At 40.5% G+C, this 20,533-nt stretch overlaps 1 protein-coding gene across 4 annotated transcripts in view; it reads right to left on the minus strand.

Moving 5' to 3' along the window:
• Positions 1-213: 213 nt before the first annotated feature.
• LOC133123749 (zinc finger protein DPF3) overlaps positions 214-20,533 on the minus strand; it is a 50,834-nt gene continuing 30,514 nt past the window's right edge. For 2 of the 4 annotated variants that reach the window (XM_061234268.1, XM_061234262.1), the window contains 3 exons: positions 5,449-5,561; positions 5,129-5,210; positions 214-4,942 (listed from right to left, as the gene is read on the minus strand). In XM_061234268.1, coding sequence (XP_061090252.1) covers positions 4,875-4,942; positions 5,129-5,210; positions 5,449-5,561 — 263 coding nt within the window. In that variant the 3' untranslated portion in view covers positions 214-4,874. Of the gene's footprint in view, positions 4,943-5,128; positions 5,211-5,448; positions 5,562-7,941; positions 14,125-16,058; positions 16,945-20,533 lie in introns of those variants that run through there. The other 2 variants (XR_009708246.1, XR_009708245.1) reach the window with 1 other exon arrangement.

Below are 20,533 nucleotides of genomic sequence, written 5' to 3' on the forward strand. Positions count from 1 at the left end.
ATGAACAGCTTTTTAAAATTATTGAATTGCAATTGTGGTTGGAAGTTGGAATGAAAACAGGGGTATTCCAGGACCAAGTTTGGGAACCACTGGGGCAGAAGGGATTATTGAAATACTGTGATCTTCTTCCACCTAGTGGCTTCTGTGAGAACAACAGGAATCAAATGATTTAAATATAAATTGTAAGAACTGGAAGGACAATAAGACACAAAATGTCAGTAACACTTTTATTGCATACTGCAGATTAAGTGATAGGACCATCAAATATAAAAACTAAGTGTAACAAAGAAAAATCCATAAGTATAAGTATGAATACATTTCACCACACCCTAACCCTTTGGAAGTATATCAAGAGCAATTCTATAACACTTCATCCACATAATTATGATCTGTATCAAAAACACATTTCACACTTCACCCATTATGCATCAGTGGCGGTTCAATGTTTTATCAGCAAACTGTAGGGGTTGCACTCAATAGGAAGGCAAACACAGTATGTTCATTCTGTTAAATTCTGTATCTGTACATGTTATTGTACCATGTCAATACTAACAATTTTCTCGACATTCTAGTACAAGTTTAGGAATGGAAGCTACACCTATCAGGGCTGAGGGTTTGAGTGTGAAATTGCCTTTCAACAAATACCAACACTTCTGTGTTGATGTTCTGGATGTTCTGAAATGACTTCTGAAAATCATATTTTATATTTGCATAACAGTAGTTGTAATGGTTAACTTGGCTATCTTACCAGACTATTTTTAGGTCATAGTAGAGACATTCTGTAAGATTATTGCTTTGGAAAATCTGATAATTGTAAACAATATACAAATTTGGATTACAATATAATAATGTTACTTGGTATGTGTCTAAACTGAATAGAATAGATGGTGACTAGATTGGTGGAAGCTGGCTCTGGTGTTCTAAAAAGTAGAAATATAGAAATATTGGCACTTGATCATCCATTTACATGAAATTAAATCAGACCTGATGAGGGATGCTGCATCCAGGTCTGATTTAATGTTGTTAAGATGTTCTCAGAAACAATGTTGGATCACAATGAAAGGGTAAGTGACGGGCTCTGAAGAAGGTAAGTTTACCAGTACCAATATTGACTGGGACCAGCCTCAACAACTTATGGTTTTTAAATCTATACATTTCCTAATTTCCTAATTGACAGAAAAAATATATGCATTTAATTTACATTTGTCATTTACCAAAAGATAAATATGTTCACCCAACTTGATTATTATTATTTTACGGAATCGTGCTTCTTCTAAGATGAGAACATTAAGCATCTCACTAATCATTATTTTAAATTAATTGCACCTTCAGGGTACAGTATTGTTCTCTTCTTGTTTTAATATTTTCTCCAAAATGGCTATGGCAGTCCCTTTCCTCCCACACAGACCACTGCTCGTGGAATTTGGAAGCTGCTTTCTGGTGCTAGAGTAATCCTTCATGAGCTGTCAGAGAATAGGGGTCAAAGGTCAGGGAGAGGTTAGCGGCATAGACCAGAGCTTGGAGGTTCACCCTTGACCTCTTCCCCAGATGAAAAACACCCTGCGAGCATCCATTTTGCTTTCTGCTGACCTGCACAAACTGTAGCTGAATCCCTCCCTCAGCAATGCTGTGGCTATTTTTACATAGTATAGTTAATATACTGATTAAGCTTTTGCTAAAAATTGATGTAATAAATAATTAAAGTCTTTAGTCCATGGATTATGGAATTAGACATTCTTGAAAAATTAGTGGAGAGGGGGGGCAAAAAAGGAAACTGCCATAGAAAATAGAGCCTACCATTCATTATTCAGACAAGTAGAACAAATAGAAATGTGAGAACGACCAGATGGAAAATACTCATGTAATATGTCAGAGAAACAAGGAAAGTATGAAAGTAGGGCAGGGATGTTACAGGCAATGTGTTAGAATTTGATTGGTGTGTTGCTTTCCTTACAGTGCGAGAGCCTGTTTCCAGACACTGCCGAGAACAGAAATTCCATGGCAGATTTTCAGCAGTAACAAGCTATACTGCACCTCAAACGGTGCTATTACATTGATAAACTAAAATATTTTTCAAAGTCAAATCTAAAAAGGTCCATGATGCAAATACACCATAATACATATTTCAACTCAGGGGTTGGTAGTTCAATCACCATTAAATGGGAAACACAGCTCTGAATAACTAAATACATCTACCACAGCATTCAACTACTTCATGATTGTCTGAAGAAGACAAATACAAAAGTAACCATACAAGTCTGCATATCCCCTTCCAGTTCCATTGCCACACTTCAAATAGTTACTTTAAGTTTCATTAAATATAAAAAAAAAACATGTTACAGACCAGGAGAGAACATTTTGGGCTACTGAGGCCACATGGTGTCACAAAACATCTTACCAAGTATTAGTTTATATTAGAAACTTGACTGTAAACAAAGATCCTAAAAATACAATGGCTCCAAACTACAGTGAAATGTATAATATCACAGCAAAACCTGTATGTTGCACAACTTAAATACAACAAAATATAAAAGGCAACTAATATACATACAACAAACTTTTTTAAAACATGGTTCATAAATTGGTTTTACATACCAAATAAAGATTTGTGAATTATCATGAATAACTCTGCTGTATGTAAGTAAGAGCCAAGGATGCTATATGGCATTTTACTATCTTTTGATGACACATGGGAAAGCTCGTCTTGGACATGTTCCCAATACACAGACGAGTATATAATTTCTGATATACTCTTACAGTACATATGTAAATCCTACTGGATTACAGTGTTACTATAAGATTGAAACATTTTGACTATACAGTTGTGTTCACTAGTGATTTATCTATAAGTTTGCAATACTTTGAAGACACATTAGTGATCACTAGTGATTAATGTATAAGTGTTCCAAAGCAGACAAGCCTGTGTCCCACCTACACATCACTGTGCTAAAGATTTGTCTCGTTATCTCCCACATAAATACAAACCCGTACACTGAAGACACAAGCTCTTATGCTGCCTAGACTATTAATGTTCTTGAGGATGTTTTTTTTTTATACTTATACCAAAAATACACATTTCAATTAAGCATGAAGATCTCGTGTAAAAATAAAATGCCTCGGGTAAATGGTAAAACATTTTTACAATGACATACAAAAAAAACCTAATAAATTCTCATTTTGGTGAATACGAAAGCCAAGGCTCACTGTTTCTAATGGAAAGCTAAAAAAAAAAAAAAACAGAACCTTTTAATAATGTGAATTATTTTTATATAATTTCATCAGTCCCATACAGACCTATTCAGTCTGGAATGTTTCATAACTGAAAATTAAATGTGCCTTCCAATAAAACTCAATAATTACAGTGATTTCAGGCTGGCACTGTCAGGTTTTTTGCACATGCTGCACAGAATGAAAAAGTGAAAAAAGGACAGTTTGGTTTGTCGTGTTATTGCTTTAACTTGAAAGCCAATGAGGTCAGGTGATCACAGTGAATAGCGTAGAGCTGTTTCAGTTTTGCTCTGGAATACAGGCAGTACATTTTATATCTCTTTAGAATTCTCTGTACATCAGCTTTGCATGGATAGTTTCAAAATTAGCCTCCATAGACTGTAACTGTGTACGATGACACCTGCCCAGTTCATGATTTCCACTGAGGCCCATTCATATAAAACCTTTTTGCATCTAGACAACATACAACTGAGTTATCATACGTTTCTTTCAGCAAAACAAGGAAGGGCAACATATGAATTCTGGGAAATTGTGGAAAAGATATTTAAAGTGGTTGGAAGTGAGGCTAGATTTAACTGTCAGAGAAAAATGGCAATTATTGTAGAAACATTAACACGGTTTTTACATAGTCTTAGCCTTGAATTCTCAAGGAAGTTAATGGTTTACGATATCAGCATGGCAACTGCTTCAAATTCCCTTCTTGTGTTTAATATGAACATGTTTGTAAAATGATATTTATGTTGAATATAAAATCATGTTACTGTTGAAAACAGGCTTATATAATCCTCACTTAACAGGAGTAAAATCATTGGGCTTAACTTTAAAGAAAATCTAGTTTCTTATTTGTTCTAAGAGAGCATGTCTCTCCACTACCATTATGTCACTCGCACATCTCACTAGATCACACCATTAATCAATTTAATTTAGTACAAAGATCTGAACAACTGAAGGTTTTCTACAATTTGAAGTCTCGCCTTCCTGCAATGTTTCTGTAACACTGTATCAAATTGACACTGTAGCAACAGTGCTAAAGAGGTGTGGAGGTTATGTGGTGGTGAAGACATTTCTTAATCCTCTGCTAAGCTATGTTTTTGTTTGGATAATTTTTATCAAGAATTTTCATAGCATTGCCTTTATGATTTCTCATACACTCAAATTCAAATGGCAGATAATTGTAACTGCACTCTACTGTACATTTCTTTGGATTCAGTGGCTAATGAATGAATTATGAGGTAGAGTATTACTGCAGAATCTAACAAATTATGGAATGATTTATCCTGTAAAGACAGATTATACAGAACTATGATGTATCACTAGTGTTCGGACCTATAGTTATCTTTGCTTTACCGATTCGTAAAGGTAAGGACTGTAACAGTATTTTTTTCCTGCAGATTTAGGTTTTAATTAAACAAGAGATATTACCGCAATGTGTGACTGTACCCATATACTGAAGGTGTGTTTGTCAGAAGGATTTTACCACTGTATGTGTTTTGATAGCTAGGAATGTTGCTGTGCTGGGTGTCGTTGTGTGTGTATGTGTGTTTCATTGGGAATGTGGTTGTGTTGTCTCTGTGTATGTGTGTTTCATTGGGAATGTGGTTGTGTTGTCATGTAGACGTTGGGTAGATGTTTGGCAACCCTTCCCTCTATGGCTCAGTGAAGGCTGAAGCCTTGTCCTTCAACAGTTCCAGACACAGATGACAACTCCAGCTCCCTGAAGAGAGAGAGACAGAGAAAGACAATTTTTCTAACACGTCCAATTGAACTGTACACCCCTTAAACAGCTAGATAACATTGGTTCCCTGTAAATACATCGAACTGAACTTAGGAGGTGAGAACAGCTTGCCTATCGGATTATTTTGGGATTTGTACGTAGGTGCAGTGCGTTGGCCGACAGTACCTTCAGGAGGCTGAGTCATGGGAGGTTTCAGGCAGTACATGTGGTATCCCCGATCACAGTCATCGCAAAACAAGAGCTGGTCCTGCCAATGAAGAGGCAACAGTGAGTAGGGCGGCGAATCAGGAAACAGAGCAGCAGAGGTCGTATTTGCATAACACGAGCCATTAGCCCAGTGAGCTTTGCAATGTTATCACATCCCCCATTTTCCCATGGGGAGATAACAGCCAAGGCACTGAGGGTAACTGTAGTGTGATTGGCCTAAAACTCTACCCATCTCCTGACACACAAAGCAGGGTGGGTAACAAGAGGGAGGGTCTTACGTCATTCTCCGAGGTGCCGCACAAGCTGCAGGACTTGCACTCGATGCACTGCCATTGGTAGGTGCGCACCGCCTGCATCATGTTGTCTGTGAACTGCAAGCAGGTGGGATGGCCTGGGAGGAGGTGGAGGAGGAGGAAGAAGAGGAGGTGGAGGAGGAGGAGGTGGAATAGCAAGATCACAGTCTGAACCGATTGACTGTGGAGTTGAGAGAAGTCTGCTTCACTGGGTAGTTTGAGCTTAACTGCATATGGCGAATCTGGGAGAAATCAACCTGTTTTAACATTGTCCCCGTCAAGGACACTTACTCAGGAATCACATACAGTGCCCTGGTGGTTTATTCATTTTTGAAGCTAGACTGAGTTCACAGGCTCTTTCTTTCCTTGCACTGCGAGCCTGCGATTGGCCTGTTAAACCAGTAAAGTCGGCAGACTCTGGTGCCAGAAGGCTTGGCAGGAGGCGACTGTTAGCACACCCCATTTTCTGATGTAATATGGAGATGTTTTCATGAATCTGATCCAGTGATACTACATTCCAAGCTCATGACCAATGTCCAGCCCCACTGAAAACATCAGTTTAGAAACAGAAATGGTCCAGAATGCTGATATATACAGTACATTTTCATCATGGTCATATTACTGTCGAACAGCTGCTTCAAAGCTTATTTTCCAGTTTTCAGTTCTATGTAGAAATGTAGTTGTCTCTATGTAGAAATTCACTCACCTGGCTCTGTGTGTACATTACTGAGAGGGGCAGAGATGCTTTCCAGGGAAAAATTGTCACAAATTAATCTGGCTAAATTAAGATTTCCAGGCTGCATGATTCATATCGTCAGGTGTGTGTGTGTTCAGCTATGAGGCAAACAATCGCTCTTGACCTGATCCAAGTCTTTTACACAGTCAAAGTCCAGCTCTCTTCTTTACAATGCCTTTTATGATCCACACAGAAGGTACTTTGCCTAAGAGTCAAAGTCCATCAATTAATCATTTCATTTCTCAATAAAGCCTGGAACGCAGCAGCTTGCAAGCCTGGCTCTGTGTACTGAATCAGGCAGACCAAGATTCTGCTTCCGTTCCCAGCATGCGCCATTTACTAATTGTCCAGGAAGTGAAGGAAACAAGGCTAAAAATGGCCTTCTAATTAGTGTTATCTGGGAGATCCAGGCGCGCTGTGGCCGCCTCTGATGAGCTTGGGGATCTGGAAGCATTTCCCAGGATGCCGTGCAGCATGAGCTGGGTTAGAACAGGAGCATGTTCTATTGTGCTCAGAAAAGCTTCACAATGTCGTAATGAACTGGGGCCTCTTGCTATACCCAACAGACTTGTCTACTTCCACATAGAGATACGTGTTTGAGAAAACATTGTGGTTTTATAACTGCTGTTTGCTTTCACAAAAATAAGAATTACACTTGCTGCTGTAATAAAATTTACAATAGCAAGAAAACAACAAAGAGCAAAACCTTTATGGATATTTCCATTTGAATTTATAACGTATGCATTAACAGTATGGTCAAAATCATGAAGAAAGCATAATTTGGTCACAATACACATACTATGGACAGGTAGCGATTCACAATACTTTGCATGAACCATCACTGCATGTCCCAGTGAAGTGGAATATCCAAAATGTTACACTAGCATGCACAAACGCACCCACTCGACTGCAAAACTGTTAGAAATTCACTGCAAGTGCAGTAACCAAATAAAATACAGACAAAAGTTAAAGGGAAATATAATCAAGACATTGCATGTTAATAACCTACCACACCCACCATGAAGCTATTGCGTGATATCATTGTGTCCATTCATACCTATGCAAACATCTGATATGCAAACACCAGCTAATGTGTCGCTGAGATAAATGACAAGGTCTGCTGTGGATCGCAGATTAAGCCTGCCTAATGCTGATAGGAAAATGGTGGGTGGATTGGTGGAACAGGTTTTAATGACAGTTAAAAGGATAAAGATAAAGACATTCACAGAAATGACAGTGATGTGGTCATAGTACGTTTGTTGTTGTTGTGGTTGTATAACTGTAATTAATGAACTACATGAGGTGATAGTTCAAGCTCAACTAACAGCTGCTGAAATCTTTCTGCATATGAAAAAAAGGTCTGGGGTAAGAGGTGAGCACTAGGGCAGACATGTTTGGGCTGTTGGAATTAAAAAACAAACCATCTGAACTTCATTTTGCTTGTGTTATGATATGATATGATTACCATTTATAAATATTATATGGACACAAACTTTTAATATAAACTCATTTTTACTTCTTCTTTCTGGTTCTGGCCTGTGTTTTCTTCTTCGGTATTTTAACAAATGCACCAGTATGAGGTCATGCCCCCACGTTTTAGAGGGCATTTAGCTTCTAACTGGACCTGTTCAGCCAGGTTCTGCGATTAGACAGAAATCACAGTACCAAGGTAGATCTGGCAGACCACACACACTCACTTACAAACCACTGACCCATTAAAACACCAATAACCCAGGCAAGAATAGGAGTCTCATTCTTTATTTCCTTTTGTTACAATAAAAATAGTTTCACTAACAAAGACTTTTTTTTTTTTACCATTTCAGTTATTTACAATTGAAAATAAAATCAGTTTACAACGGACATTCTCATCTCAATTCAGCTCCACTACAACTTGAAGCGGAACCACTGAGCTGCATCTTTCATTGACTCCTTTAAGAGGTATAAGGACTGTACAATATTTCATTGAAAACCATCTGCTACTGTTAACACATCCTCCGTGGCCTCGTTCAGTGAGGACAACTGTTGCTCACAAGTGCACTAAACCCAATTGTACGAGGTTCATTGAGATTGCTAAGAACCCAGAAGAGTTCCCAGTGCTGCTGCTTAAGTGTCTCCATGTGGGGTTAAATATTTGTGGGCTTGCAAATAAACACTATTCTCAACTGCAGAGACTGGGATCACCCCATTTTTTCTTAGCCAAAGATGACTGGTTGAAACACTTAAGCCCCCGTGGAAAAGTCATGGAACAGGAGAGTAAGAAACTTGGAGGTTCACTTCAGCTTAAGCCGAGTGAGGAAGGCCATGCAGTGTGTGCTTCATTGGTGTATTTGAGGAAACAGTCTGACAGCTTTCTGTGTGTATATGCGTATGTGTATGTGTGTGAGTACACGTGTGCATGTATTTGCATGTGTGTGTGTGCGTGTGTGTGTGTGTGTGTGTGTGTGTGTGTGGAAATACCTGTATTTTGATCTGCATGGCCTTAACCTTTGTCTTTACACAAGAGCACGCACAGTCCTGTGGGTTACATTCTTTACATGCAATTCCGGTGACAATTCAACTGGAAAACAGGTCATCAAGTACTTTTTTGAGTGGACATTTTTCCCCTTGTTTATATAGGATTGTGACACAGACCGTTGCTAAAGTCAAGGAAATAAAATAAATCGTGCAACTGAATGTCTTCACTAAGAATGCATTACACGTAGCCTGAATCTGGTTGATATAGCACATGTTACTGTGGACAATGCGGGGTAATGCCAGGGGCTATCACTGTTCTTTCCTCCCTTTCCTTCAGCACTTCCAACTTTAGGGCGGTTGATAACGCAGCCTGGTATTGCTCAGGATAACAAGCCTAATATAAAACCAGACTGGAGCACTATCATGCACATACCAAGCTTTCCACTGCCATACAAGAGGCTGAGAGAGAAGGAGAAAGTGTGTGCAAGCGCGTGAGCAAAGACGAGCAAACGGCTGCACACTTACAAACAGGCGAGCATGACCACTTCCTGTGGCGCTTAATGCGAAAAGCAGCGGTGCTGTGCTGCGCTTTAGCTTGGCAGCAGATCAACCTGGCTGAGCGCCATGGTGATATACAGCCCTGACAATACCTTGCAGACTGGAAGGCCACATGCAGCTTCCAAAGTGGGTCAAAACTCAGTTCCTGGCGCATATCTGAACTGACACGGGTTTTACAAACAGTTCACAGCTCGCATAGCACCTTGATGCTTTTAAAAACAATCACTAAAAAGCTTGCCCTGTCCAACTGTCACTTTCCGTCACCTCTGCCCACCTTTACACGAGCGATTGGTGATTCCAGATTATAAAGCTCTATAACAACTTAATGACTGAGGATTAATAAATGGGTTTGTTTGTTCCTGCTGTTAACAAGGCTAATTTTATTTGACCTGACAGAATTATGGAGCTCCGCATAGACAGTGTCCTCTATTGAAGGTAGTCCCCCATCAAGGGACCTTGGTCTTTAACTCAGTGTGCTAATCAGATCGTTTGTTATGACAAGGATGACAAGGGCCACTTAAGACATCCCTCCTTCACATTAGCATTGTATGTGGACAGGGGACAAGCTAATAACTGACATTTTATTTGGCCCACCAGTACGCTCCGTGATAGCCCGGGGCGATCTCATAACAGAGTGAAAATATGAACCCTGCAAAGGGATAGACTCATGTTGCAAGGTTTCACTATAACTATAGCTGCAACTGAGTGCTACAGACATGAGAAAACTGCCAAGTCAACTAACTCCTGCACTGTCAAAGCTCTAGATGAGATGTTCTTAACCTGTCCAGAGACGTGAGAAGAATTTGCCAGCCCTCAGCATCTCTTATTATTCATCCGTAAACTGTTTCGAGTCACCTTTTGTAATGCATCGCATAAAGGTTGCTGACATATGCAAAGGTTGTATTGCTTTTTTATGCAATGCTTCCACCACTCAGCTCTTACATGTCAGACTTTTCCCCTGTGTAGCACGTCAAATGGACCATGCCCACGCTGACTGGTCTACACAGGCACCAGGAATGGCTGCCCTGGAACCTGTTGACCTTTTTCCAGTGAATTAACAAGAGAATGTATTTTGACAAGTAGTCTGCAGTATCTTACAATCTTACTGATCTTTTTGTGGTGTGCCATCTCTACATTTCCCATGACTCATCAAAGACCAGATGTCAAGCAGAGGTGAAGACGCTGGTTTCAACACCTGTTCTAGCACCGCTTTGGCCACAAGCTTGTGTGCCGTTAGCTGAGGTGCATTTTGGTTTTCTCCAAAGAAAACGTTTGCAGTTTCCACCTCTAGCTTACATCGAGACAGAATGTGATGTCCAAAATGTTTTCGGCAGCTTTTTTATTTTATTTTTATACGACCATCAGCTGAGAAACATCTAGAATCTGTAAGAATCTGCCAATTACTGCACATTGCCCATCCTGCACTGGCATCCAACATAATCATAGGGTTCACTCCTCTCACTATAGTAAAAGACTGCAAGTAGCATAAGTAAAAATGCAATGTTTATGATCAAATAAAGACAGCGGTGTAGCATAGTGGTTAAGGAAATGGTCGAGTAAACAGTGGGTTTAAACTTCATTTGTCAAATATCCTTTAACAGGAATCCTTTCTAGGAATTACTTCAGTGTATGGGTATATGTAAGGTATGCAAGCCACTCAAGGACAAGCCAATACAGCATTAACAAATACAATAAAATCATATCATGATTTGCTTCCATAGCCACAGATTTAGCCCTTTCCTTCAGTGTCGGTGGGATAAAGTTGAAAGCCTTCAGAAGTTTCCCCACAGGATGATACACATTAAGTCCATTACATCTGTCATCTACAAACCAATGATACATGGATTATTCCTGTCTGAAAATGCAATCTTCCCCACCCACAGAGACCTCAGAGTATGTTGAATCTTAATTAGACAGGAGGACACCATCTGACCTGTCTTAGGACAGCACAGAACAATCCATTTATATCAAGCCAAGAAGTTTTGGATTTACTGGGGTGAGGAATGAGATAACAGAAATTCCGGCTCCTCAGCTTGATGCCTTAGAAAATCTGTTCCAAAAGAACGGTCCTGTTTATGCAAGGCCATTTACTTTCAATGAGCTGATATTTTACAGGGCTCAGAACCCAGAGAGAGAAAGATAATGAGCTACACTTTACTAATCCTGAGAAAACCCAAAACCAACATGGACAAATAAGACAGCAGCAAATACTATGGCTCATGTTGTAATTGCAAGTATGAATGCAAACCTTTCAGTGACTTACAGGCTATGACTCAAAACCTTAACATAACTGTTCATGGTTGCTCAATTAAGAAAATCAATACAGTTATGTTCCAGAAAATAATATTTGATTTGCAGGGGGTTAACAGCTGCATTGTAGTCACATTGCACATCCATTGTTATATTTGACTTTGGATTTCATTCCATGTCATTATTATAAGCACCAAAAAGAATGGAACAGTCCAGTGTTTTGACAGCAGTGGTAATTGAGGACGGATCCATACAGTGCTGAGTTTCCTCAGTTGATTTGTCTTGCAGTTTATCCCTATGGTGGCTTAAGTTTACAAGCTGTAGTATTTAATCATTCACAATGCAATATATGCATTTCCTGAGAGGAATACCCCTTGGTATTTGAATTATTTTCTTTTGCATTCACTCTCAGGATTTATAATTCACTGACTTAAATTCATTAAGAACATTGTCAATATATATTTTTAATCAACATACGGTCTTCCCCTTTCAAGTGGATGGCATTATACGTCCTTTTCTTTCCCATTATAATGGCTTATTTTACAGAGGGTTCAAAGGTGAGTAACCTATGCACTGTGGGGATTAGGATTAAATGTGAAATGGCTAACAAGAAAGAGAAAACCCGCATTTACAAAATATTGCAATTGTAATTCTGGACAGTCTACCAAGAGACAAAAAGAAGTCATGATGAAGTCCTATTGTACTTTTGAACACACAAGAGAACACTAGATTGAATCTATACAGACTGAATGGTAAACCTATTGGAATTTTGGAAGACCCATTTCCTTTTCAAGAGATTTACTTCTTTGACAATTGATTATATTTAAATCTGAGATACGGCACAGTTTACATAACTTCAATAGCTCTAAAATGCCTGAGTATCTACTGAGGTTGAGAAACAAATAAATGTACTGGGAAAACCTAAATGAATCTGGAACACCACGCTAAACAAAGTCAGCAGATCCAGTGTTGTAAGAGATCACCAACAAGAAAATAATTTTCAAGAGAGTTCCAAAATACAGGGTGAAAGACAAAGTGGGTTTGATGCTATTTTCCAAAACACTTCAAATCACTGGTACTCCTATTGTGAAGACTTGTATCACCCACATGGACTCCCCCACCAGCAAAAACAAATCTTTCCCCTTAGCATTATCATGTTTCACAGTGGCTTGGCTATTGTCCATATGTACCCGCTCACAGTCATATCAGAAATATGAACTACGATCCCCATGTTTGGAGACAGGGGCCATTTTCAGCGGGTTCTCAGGAGCCACTCTCTCTGTTGGACAGCTCAGTGACATTGCAGTTGCAGGACTTCGTAGAGCGGAGCAGGGGCAGATCCGGGTGTCAAGGCTTGGCTTCTTGTCCAAGGCGAGGCCAAGCCCAGCGTCAAGCCTTTTGACTCCGATATGTCAGGGCAGATGGTGCGGGCCCAGAGGAATGGGCGACAGCATACAATGGTGGGGGCACACGGTCCAGCAGTGACATTTAGGAACCGCGTCCTGAGCTGTAACCTTTCCTGATCGGGGGCAGCCAAAGCAAACTGCCGGCATTTATACAGTGCCGTGTCGGTTTGCATTTCCCATCTAGTTGGCATTTTCCATTCGGAAGAGACAGGTTGACGTGCCGTCTCTGTGGATTTTTATTTATTTATTTATTATTTTTAACTCTGAGCTGGTCCATTACTCGCTGAGAGGAACCGGAGATGGTCTCCACTTCTTACAACTACCATAAATAAGCCATTACTGGGAATCCTTACAGATTTTCAAAGCAAGATATTTTTCAAAACTCCTTCTGTCTCTTCTGAGAAGCTTCTGCTCACTGACACAATTCTACAAGCGTACACTCTCCCTCCCCTGACATTTCTGCTAGGGATTTCTGCTGTCCTTCTGGAAAAAAAAAATATTCTGGTAAGAATTTATGAGCAGGCAGATTCTCTGGAGGCGATGAGAAGAAGCCAAGCAGTTCACAAGAGGAGATCACAATATCGTATGGAATTCTCCATTTCTACACCATTTAAACAGAGTTTTTAAAGCAGTTTGACTGACAAAGGGTTGCTTCTCTTGCATAACGCTGAACAAAAGGTCTTTTGACTGGCTTTTTTTGCTATTCTTCGTAGCAAATAAGGATGTGGGCAAACAAGGAGAGAAGCATGCAATGCAGGAAATGCAGATGCCTACTGATCCTCTTACTATGGCCTTCCAGTGATGTTACAAAATGCTCTTCAGTGTCTCTTATTTTAACTAAAGATTTCTTAAATTTCTAGATCAGAAGGCTGAAAACAAAAGTGTTTAAAACGGCTGTGGGCATGGCTGCCTGAAACGTGCTCAGATTTATTTTTATAATTCATTTTTCTTTTGTCATAATTGCTTTAGTCATCTTCAAAGTCTGAGTCCCAACTCAGCCTGGGACGGGTAGGGGGTACACTTCTTCTAAATACCAGGGCGTCTGGGACTTTATTGCACGTGCTCGGGAAAGTGTCTGTCTGTCTGTCTGCTTATCTGCAAAGGCAGAGCAGGACAGTGGGAGAGTTGATCTGTACTGGAGGTTCCTGCGGTCCATGGAAGGGGGGTGTGAGGGGGCCAGGGCGCCAGGGAGCAGAGTCTGTGGCGGATTCCTGTTGATTCCTGTCCTACTGGCTGATCACTCATGAGTCAGCGTTCCTGGGAAGGGAATGGGCAGGACTTGTCTTTGAATGGGCAACATGACAATGCTAAAACAATTAGAAAAGGTGAGAGCAACCAGGCTGGCAAATTCAATCATTGCATTTGTCAAGGGACAGTTTACACTAGATATGCAGTAAACTACCGTTTGAAAATTAGTGCACATTCATATGAAGAAACTGGACTCTACCAGGCCTACAAATGGAAAACCAAGCTGACATTATGAATAAGTAACCCACAGTTCATTAGAGTAAAGAAATAACTTTACTCTTGACTATTTGGGTCACGTTACTGTCCTATTATCAATGACATTTGATATGCACTGCAAGTCTGTGTGGCTGATTATTTGGGAGGAGATGACAAAGCCCCATTCTGTCCAACTAGCAATCCCCTGGTCTGTTCTGAACGAGCCAGAGTGGGTTTCAGATCAAATGGCAGAGTTTGTTTGTTTCCCCATCTACACCACTCTTTAAGCTGACAGCAAACTGGGCATGAAAATATATGGTTTGCCTGCCTGGACACTCCTTGAGTACATGTTCTGATATGGACCAGAAATTTGTTGTGTATGAGAAAACACAATATCCATTTATTTATTTTTTTAGCATTTTCTCATAAATTACATTTCTGAACCGAAGACTTTCAGGTGAACTACATATATATGAGGCATGTCTGTGAAATGCTATGCAACTGGGCTTGTAACTAGATTGCTGCAGGTTCAAAGTTCAACAGCATCCAAATGTATCCATATGCATAACCATATGTTTAACCTATGTAAGATGCCTGCGAATAAATGCTAAAGGGTGAATTTGGTTTTTATTTTTATTTTTTTTTAATCATTATACTTTTCAAATCCTACAGTACATGTGGCATGTTTAAAGGCTCTAATTTCTGCTCAGAAAGCTGTTTTGTCTGGCTGAGTCGGCATTCCTCCCAAATGAAACGGCGATTATTTGTATTTGGCAGTCAGCTGATGGCTGTGTGACAGTGATCCACTTACGCAGCCTCATTCTGGCACAATGGCCACTGAAAGGGCTTTTTCAGCAGAGGGTTAAGCCCCGCTAATTAGATTGGTCAATTATATCGCATAGCAGCCTTATCACCCACAGGGCAATCCACAGGGAAAGGTACACGTTGCCGTGTTGACATAATTCGCTAACGCAAAAGACTTTCTGGCCGATTCATACATGCCGACTGGATCTCAAATGGCAGCATTCTGAGGAGAAACACTCATGGGATAGCCCTTGTGCAAAGTGTACTTCTCTTGTTTACAAGAGAAGTATGCAACAAATCTGCAAATACAGAGCTCCCTGGTCATGAAGTTCCTTGGGCTATTGTGTCTTCGCACATGCAACTCAGATGTGAGAACAGGATTTTGCCACTCTCAAGATACATGCCAGACTCCGCAAGAGAACAAACGGCTTCAGCTGTCAGTCAGACCCGGGGATTGAGAGTACAGAGTCATCAGCAGTCTCTATAAAGCTATCAGCTCTCTCAACTTCAACGAGGAGCTCATAGTGCTGGGTTGGGAGATTGATTTGCGGTTTGGGAATAAGCCCAAATCCAATATTCGTAGTTGTCATATTACATTCCCCCATTAGACAAATGAAGACGTGTACATTCTTCAGTCAGTTCTGGTTAAGACAATGCAATTTGCAATGAAACAAGATCATGAATGCTCATGCCCTGTTAAGACACTGGATTCCCACGTTCCCAAGTCTGTCACATGTAAGCTATGAAAACTTTGATAGGCAGTCATTGTGTGCCATATGGTTAGAGCCAATCAGTGGGCTTTACCTAATTTCAGTCAATTACCTCATTACAATGTATTGTCCACCATTGCAAAGGCACTGCTCTCCCCAGTGTTCCTCAAAGCAGAGGGCAGCTGAGCTGGCCCACACAGAAAGCATGAGAAGGAAACGCCGATGGGCTCTTACCTTTCAGCTAACTGCCCTCAGCCAGGCACGCCTTCCCTCTCTCCCTCCACCAGGACCCCCACTGCGGTTTCCCGCTCTCTCCATGGCAATGCCAAGCCAAAATCTCTCCCCCAAGAAGTCACTTATTCCTTCACTTTCACATTATTGCAATCCAGAGGTAAAGACAGCAGGAGCCCTCTTCTTCACCGTGTCAGGGGCCGTGTTCAAAATGGTTCCATTAAGCCTTGTTTTCTTCTGCCCAGACTTCTCAGTCGCACAAAAGAAGCTGGTTCCTTTTGACATTAATTACGTTTCCCCCGATAGTCTTTTTATTCATTGTTTTAAATTAAATCCCACTTCGCTGGCAGGTCTGTCCTACATCACACTGTACAGTTAAATCCAAATGTTCCATAGTTTAGTTTTTTTTGTGTAAAATAACTGCATTTCCCCCTCCAGGGAAAAAAAAAATCCAAAGTACAGATTCTTCTGTTTTACACAGTCACTGGCAGACACTGTCCATTGCTCTTTGTTTTTCAGAGTTTACATAAAAATAATGATATTCCTAACTTATTAAAAAGCAGAAGTTTTCCACTAAAGATAAAAATAACAATTGCTTTCCTCTTCTGAAGAGAACAGTTGTGCTTTCCACTAAAAACAAAAATCAATTAAAAAAGAAGCAGCAGACTTTTGTCAGAGGTTTCTGTCTTTTTTTTTTCTGTCTTTTTTTGTAAGGTTGTTTCTGTTTTCTATCTGCACCGAGGGGATGCCACGCTGCCGTTCGACAAGGGCTCATCAAATTCATCGTCGTCGAAGCCGTGAAATGTGGACGCGTCGCTTTCAGACGTGGCGCCAAACAATTCCTCGGCCCCGCCCATCTTCCTCTCGTCTCTCCCTCCAATGCGTCCAGCTGACATGCATGATGAATATATCAGCACCGCAGTATGGCAACACACAGCAACAACTACAAAGCAGTCAACTAGGCCTCAAGCTTTGTCACAGGCCTATGCGTCTTAATTTCCAAGGACCTGAGTGGCGATAGCAAAAGCAGATAAGAGGTAAGGAGTAGGGGATAGGGGAGGGAAGGAGCGGGGGCAGGGGCGCTGGTGTACCTCATGTGACACTTTGCTAAACTGCAGTTTAGTTATCCGGCAACACTCAGGGATACCAGAGTGCCAACTACTGTGTGTCATGAAGCTTTGAAAGATGTCCTTCCCCTTAAATTCACTGGTTGAGGCACAACAAGCAATAGGTTTAATGGCCTTAAGACATCATCAGCCAAGTCACGCAATGGCTTTTGTGTACTGTGGAGAACAGCATGCTATTTCCTCTTTCAGTTGGCTTGGAATGGGGATTGCAAGAAAACATGGTTTCCTGCAAGATTTTCCCTTCACACGTTTGGTTATAACTGCGAGCCACCAAATGTTGTATTGAAAATAATTTTTGGAACTGTTTTTGTCTCAAAAGTCACTAATCTGATAGCAATATTTAAACATGAACAATGAATAACAATATATCTTATGGAGAAATAATTGATAATAGGTGCAAACAATGAAAACATGAGGTGAAACACATAAAATGGTGCTTCTATCTATCCTATAAGCAATGCGATATACGTTCTAAATTTCTAATGTTATCTAGGGCCTATTCAAATTGAAATTCACACTAACTCAACACAAATGATGGGATACACTGAATGCAGGTGGAAAAAAAGCATTCTCTAGAATGTTTCCAAAAGCTATCAAATAACTACATGCCTTTATGCCCAAATTAACCCAATTAATGTGTGATCTACATTACACCAAACTCTATCTGAGAGCTAAAATGTGAGCAAATAACTCCTCAGATCTGAAAACATGAAATACTGCATTAAATGACTCGCCTGCAAGCAGTAGGGGGATATTAATTTAATTATTCATAAATTACACTGTGTAATATAAAAATTAAAGTTATTCCCACAGAAGAGAGAATTATAAAATGTTTAGTAATTCTATAAGGCGTTGACTGCAAACCGAGCTGAATGTCATTGTCTAATCCACAGGTGTCAAACTCCGTTCCTGGAGGGGCACTGTGTCTGCTGGCTTTAGTGTTTTCTCGGTGCCAGTGGTTAATTTGAGTCACTCATTGGCTAAAAACTTTTTCTCAAGGCCTAATTGGCAGCTGGTTGAAAGGAAACCACAAAAGTCCACAGACACCATAGCCCCCTGGGAACCGTTTGACACGCTAGTCTAACCCGACTCATGCAAAGCCGTGCCATTTTCGTTTCTTCATTTTGTCTGCAGCACACACAAACGCACGTACAGCTTGTTTAGCACTGCATTTCACTGCACCACGCGCTGGTAGCACACCTGCTTTCATTGAACAGACATACAAATGCACTCCACGTATATGTCGCTGTACTGTCCTCTACACAACAGCATACATCTGGATAGAATAGGTTTTATTGCCAAAGGTTGAAAGTTGCACTAGTTTTCAGACTAGAATAAAGTATTTAACCTGAAAGTTCATTTTCAACAAACAATTGGCAGTGTGTGGATAATGGGTGTGAATGTAAGCAAAGTCAGAGATGGTTGCCTGATAAGCAAATCAGTATTAATTCAGTCAGGCAATTCCCAGCAGTGACTCAACTGCAATAATTTAAACTGAATTTGCTATCGGCTATCTGGAAAAAGAAGCCACCAAAAGCGACGTTAACCTGCACAGAAGCCAGGTACGTCTCCTAAACAAGCTCCTCCCTCATCTCTGAGAACACACGATCCCTTAAAGTCACTGTAGTCTAAAACAAACTGCCTCAGGAAGACAGTGAAAGAGAATTAGTTCAGATTGGCCAAATTGAACCATTCCCACATGATTACAAATAAAATGCTATAATAAACTTTCTACAATAAAACATTACCCCTGCCTTCCAAGAGATGCTTTTAAATGGATATGCGTCACACTAATATACTTATCACCCACTTTACAACCGTTTCCGAGGTAACAAATGAGCCTTTGGCCCATGTTGCAATAATTATAGACTACGCTAGGAGCAGTTACTGATTAAAAACACATCTAGTGCTCTCCATGACAGCAATAGCAAGTGATACTAAACTGACAGTAGTCATTACGGTACCTTTGGGCCACATATAATTGAGTGAAAACTTCCCAGCGGCATCTCAAAAATGAGCTCTTACAGAATTGCCTCAGAGTTTAAAGGAAGTGGATGTGCGTTCTGTTAAAGGTATTTTGCATACAAGCTAGCTCTCAAAGCAAGCCAATCTGTCAACAGTCCCTAACCATGAAAAACACACCCAGCCTAGTAGCTCTAGTCAATGCTGATATATGGTGCACAGAGAGACAGAAACTGAGAGAGTCAGACTTCACACTACAGTGTGAACACAAACAAAAGGATGGAAAATGAAAGCGAAGAAACCGAGTGACAGGTGAAAACTAAGTTGCCAATGAGAAAGCCCGTTAAACAAAAACGTGACATGGCTCCCGAATCAGGCCTTTTGAGGCCTATAAAGGCCTATAAAAACCACTGCATCGTTCACCAGCTAATTTAATTTGGCTCATTAAAAAAGATTGCAGACTTGCCTTCAGTGCGTAAAAAAAGGGAAATGAGGTCACTATCAAGGTTTCCATTTTCCTCGCCCATGGATGCATAATCTTCTCTGGGTTAGGGGTTGTAATAAGACTCCGCTTGTATGTGTGCATTAAAATGTATGTTAAATGTTAAATTGATACATTTAGCACAGCAACTACAGAGCTGTAAGTCGTTTAAACATGGTGAGGTTCGGTGGGTAATACTATTGCAGGTGAAACGGGTCCAGCATGTGACAAAACTGCAGAGGCCAGAATACAGTCAGCCACCGAGCCAACAGTCCACACCAACAATAATATGGAAGAGTCTAGAACACATGCGATACACAAGACTCCTCTATGGAACAGAAACAAAACAGCCACTGAAGCGAAATCCACAACCACCATCATCATGCTGAACAAAAACAAGCTAAGCTTTTGAAGGACAATCCTTACATCTGCAGCCAACTGCTTTTGTAAGGATGGTGCATAAATGAATGCAATTCTTCACAAACAAAACTGCACACCATTTCATAGTACAAACATGTACAGATACTTTTGGGACTTTTGGGACTTCATGTCAAGAGGGCTGTGGCAAGCTAGTTGTGCCCCCCCCCCCCTGTCTTGTTTGATGCATGATTTCCATCTGGTGTTTTATAACTGAATCCTGGAGGCAGTAGTGATGTGCGTAATTTACTGAATTTTATCCAAGGATGAGTATTGATCTGATACCAGGTTAAAGGAATTGCATGGGCAACAAACATAAAATAAAAAGGCCTTTAAAGCAACTGTGTGAAACAGCCAATGCACCAGCCTTTCAGTTTGATACATTGCCACGCATCAGTGTAGATCTGACTCGCGTCTGGATGGCAGAGCTTGGACCCCCTGAGGTGGTTCTACCGGGTTCTTTCGGCTTTCTTTAGACCCAAGGCCCTGAT

Source organism: Conger conger, chromosome 1, assembly GCF_963514075.1.
Source record: "Conger conger chromosome 1, fConCon1.1, whole genome shotgun sequence".
In the NCBI taxonomy this organism is placed as follows: domain Eukaryota; kingdom Metazoa; phylum Chordata; class Actinopteri; order Anguilliformes; family Congridae; genus Conger; species Conger conger.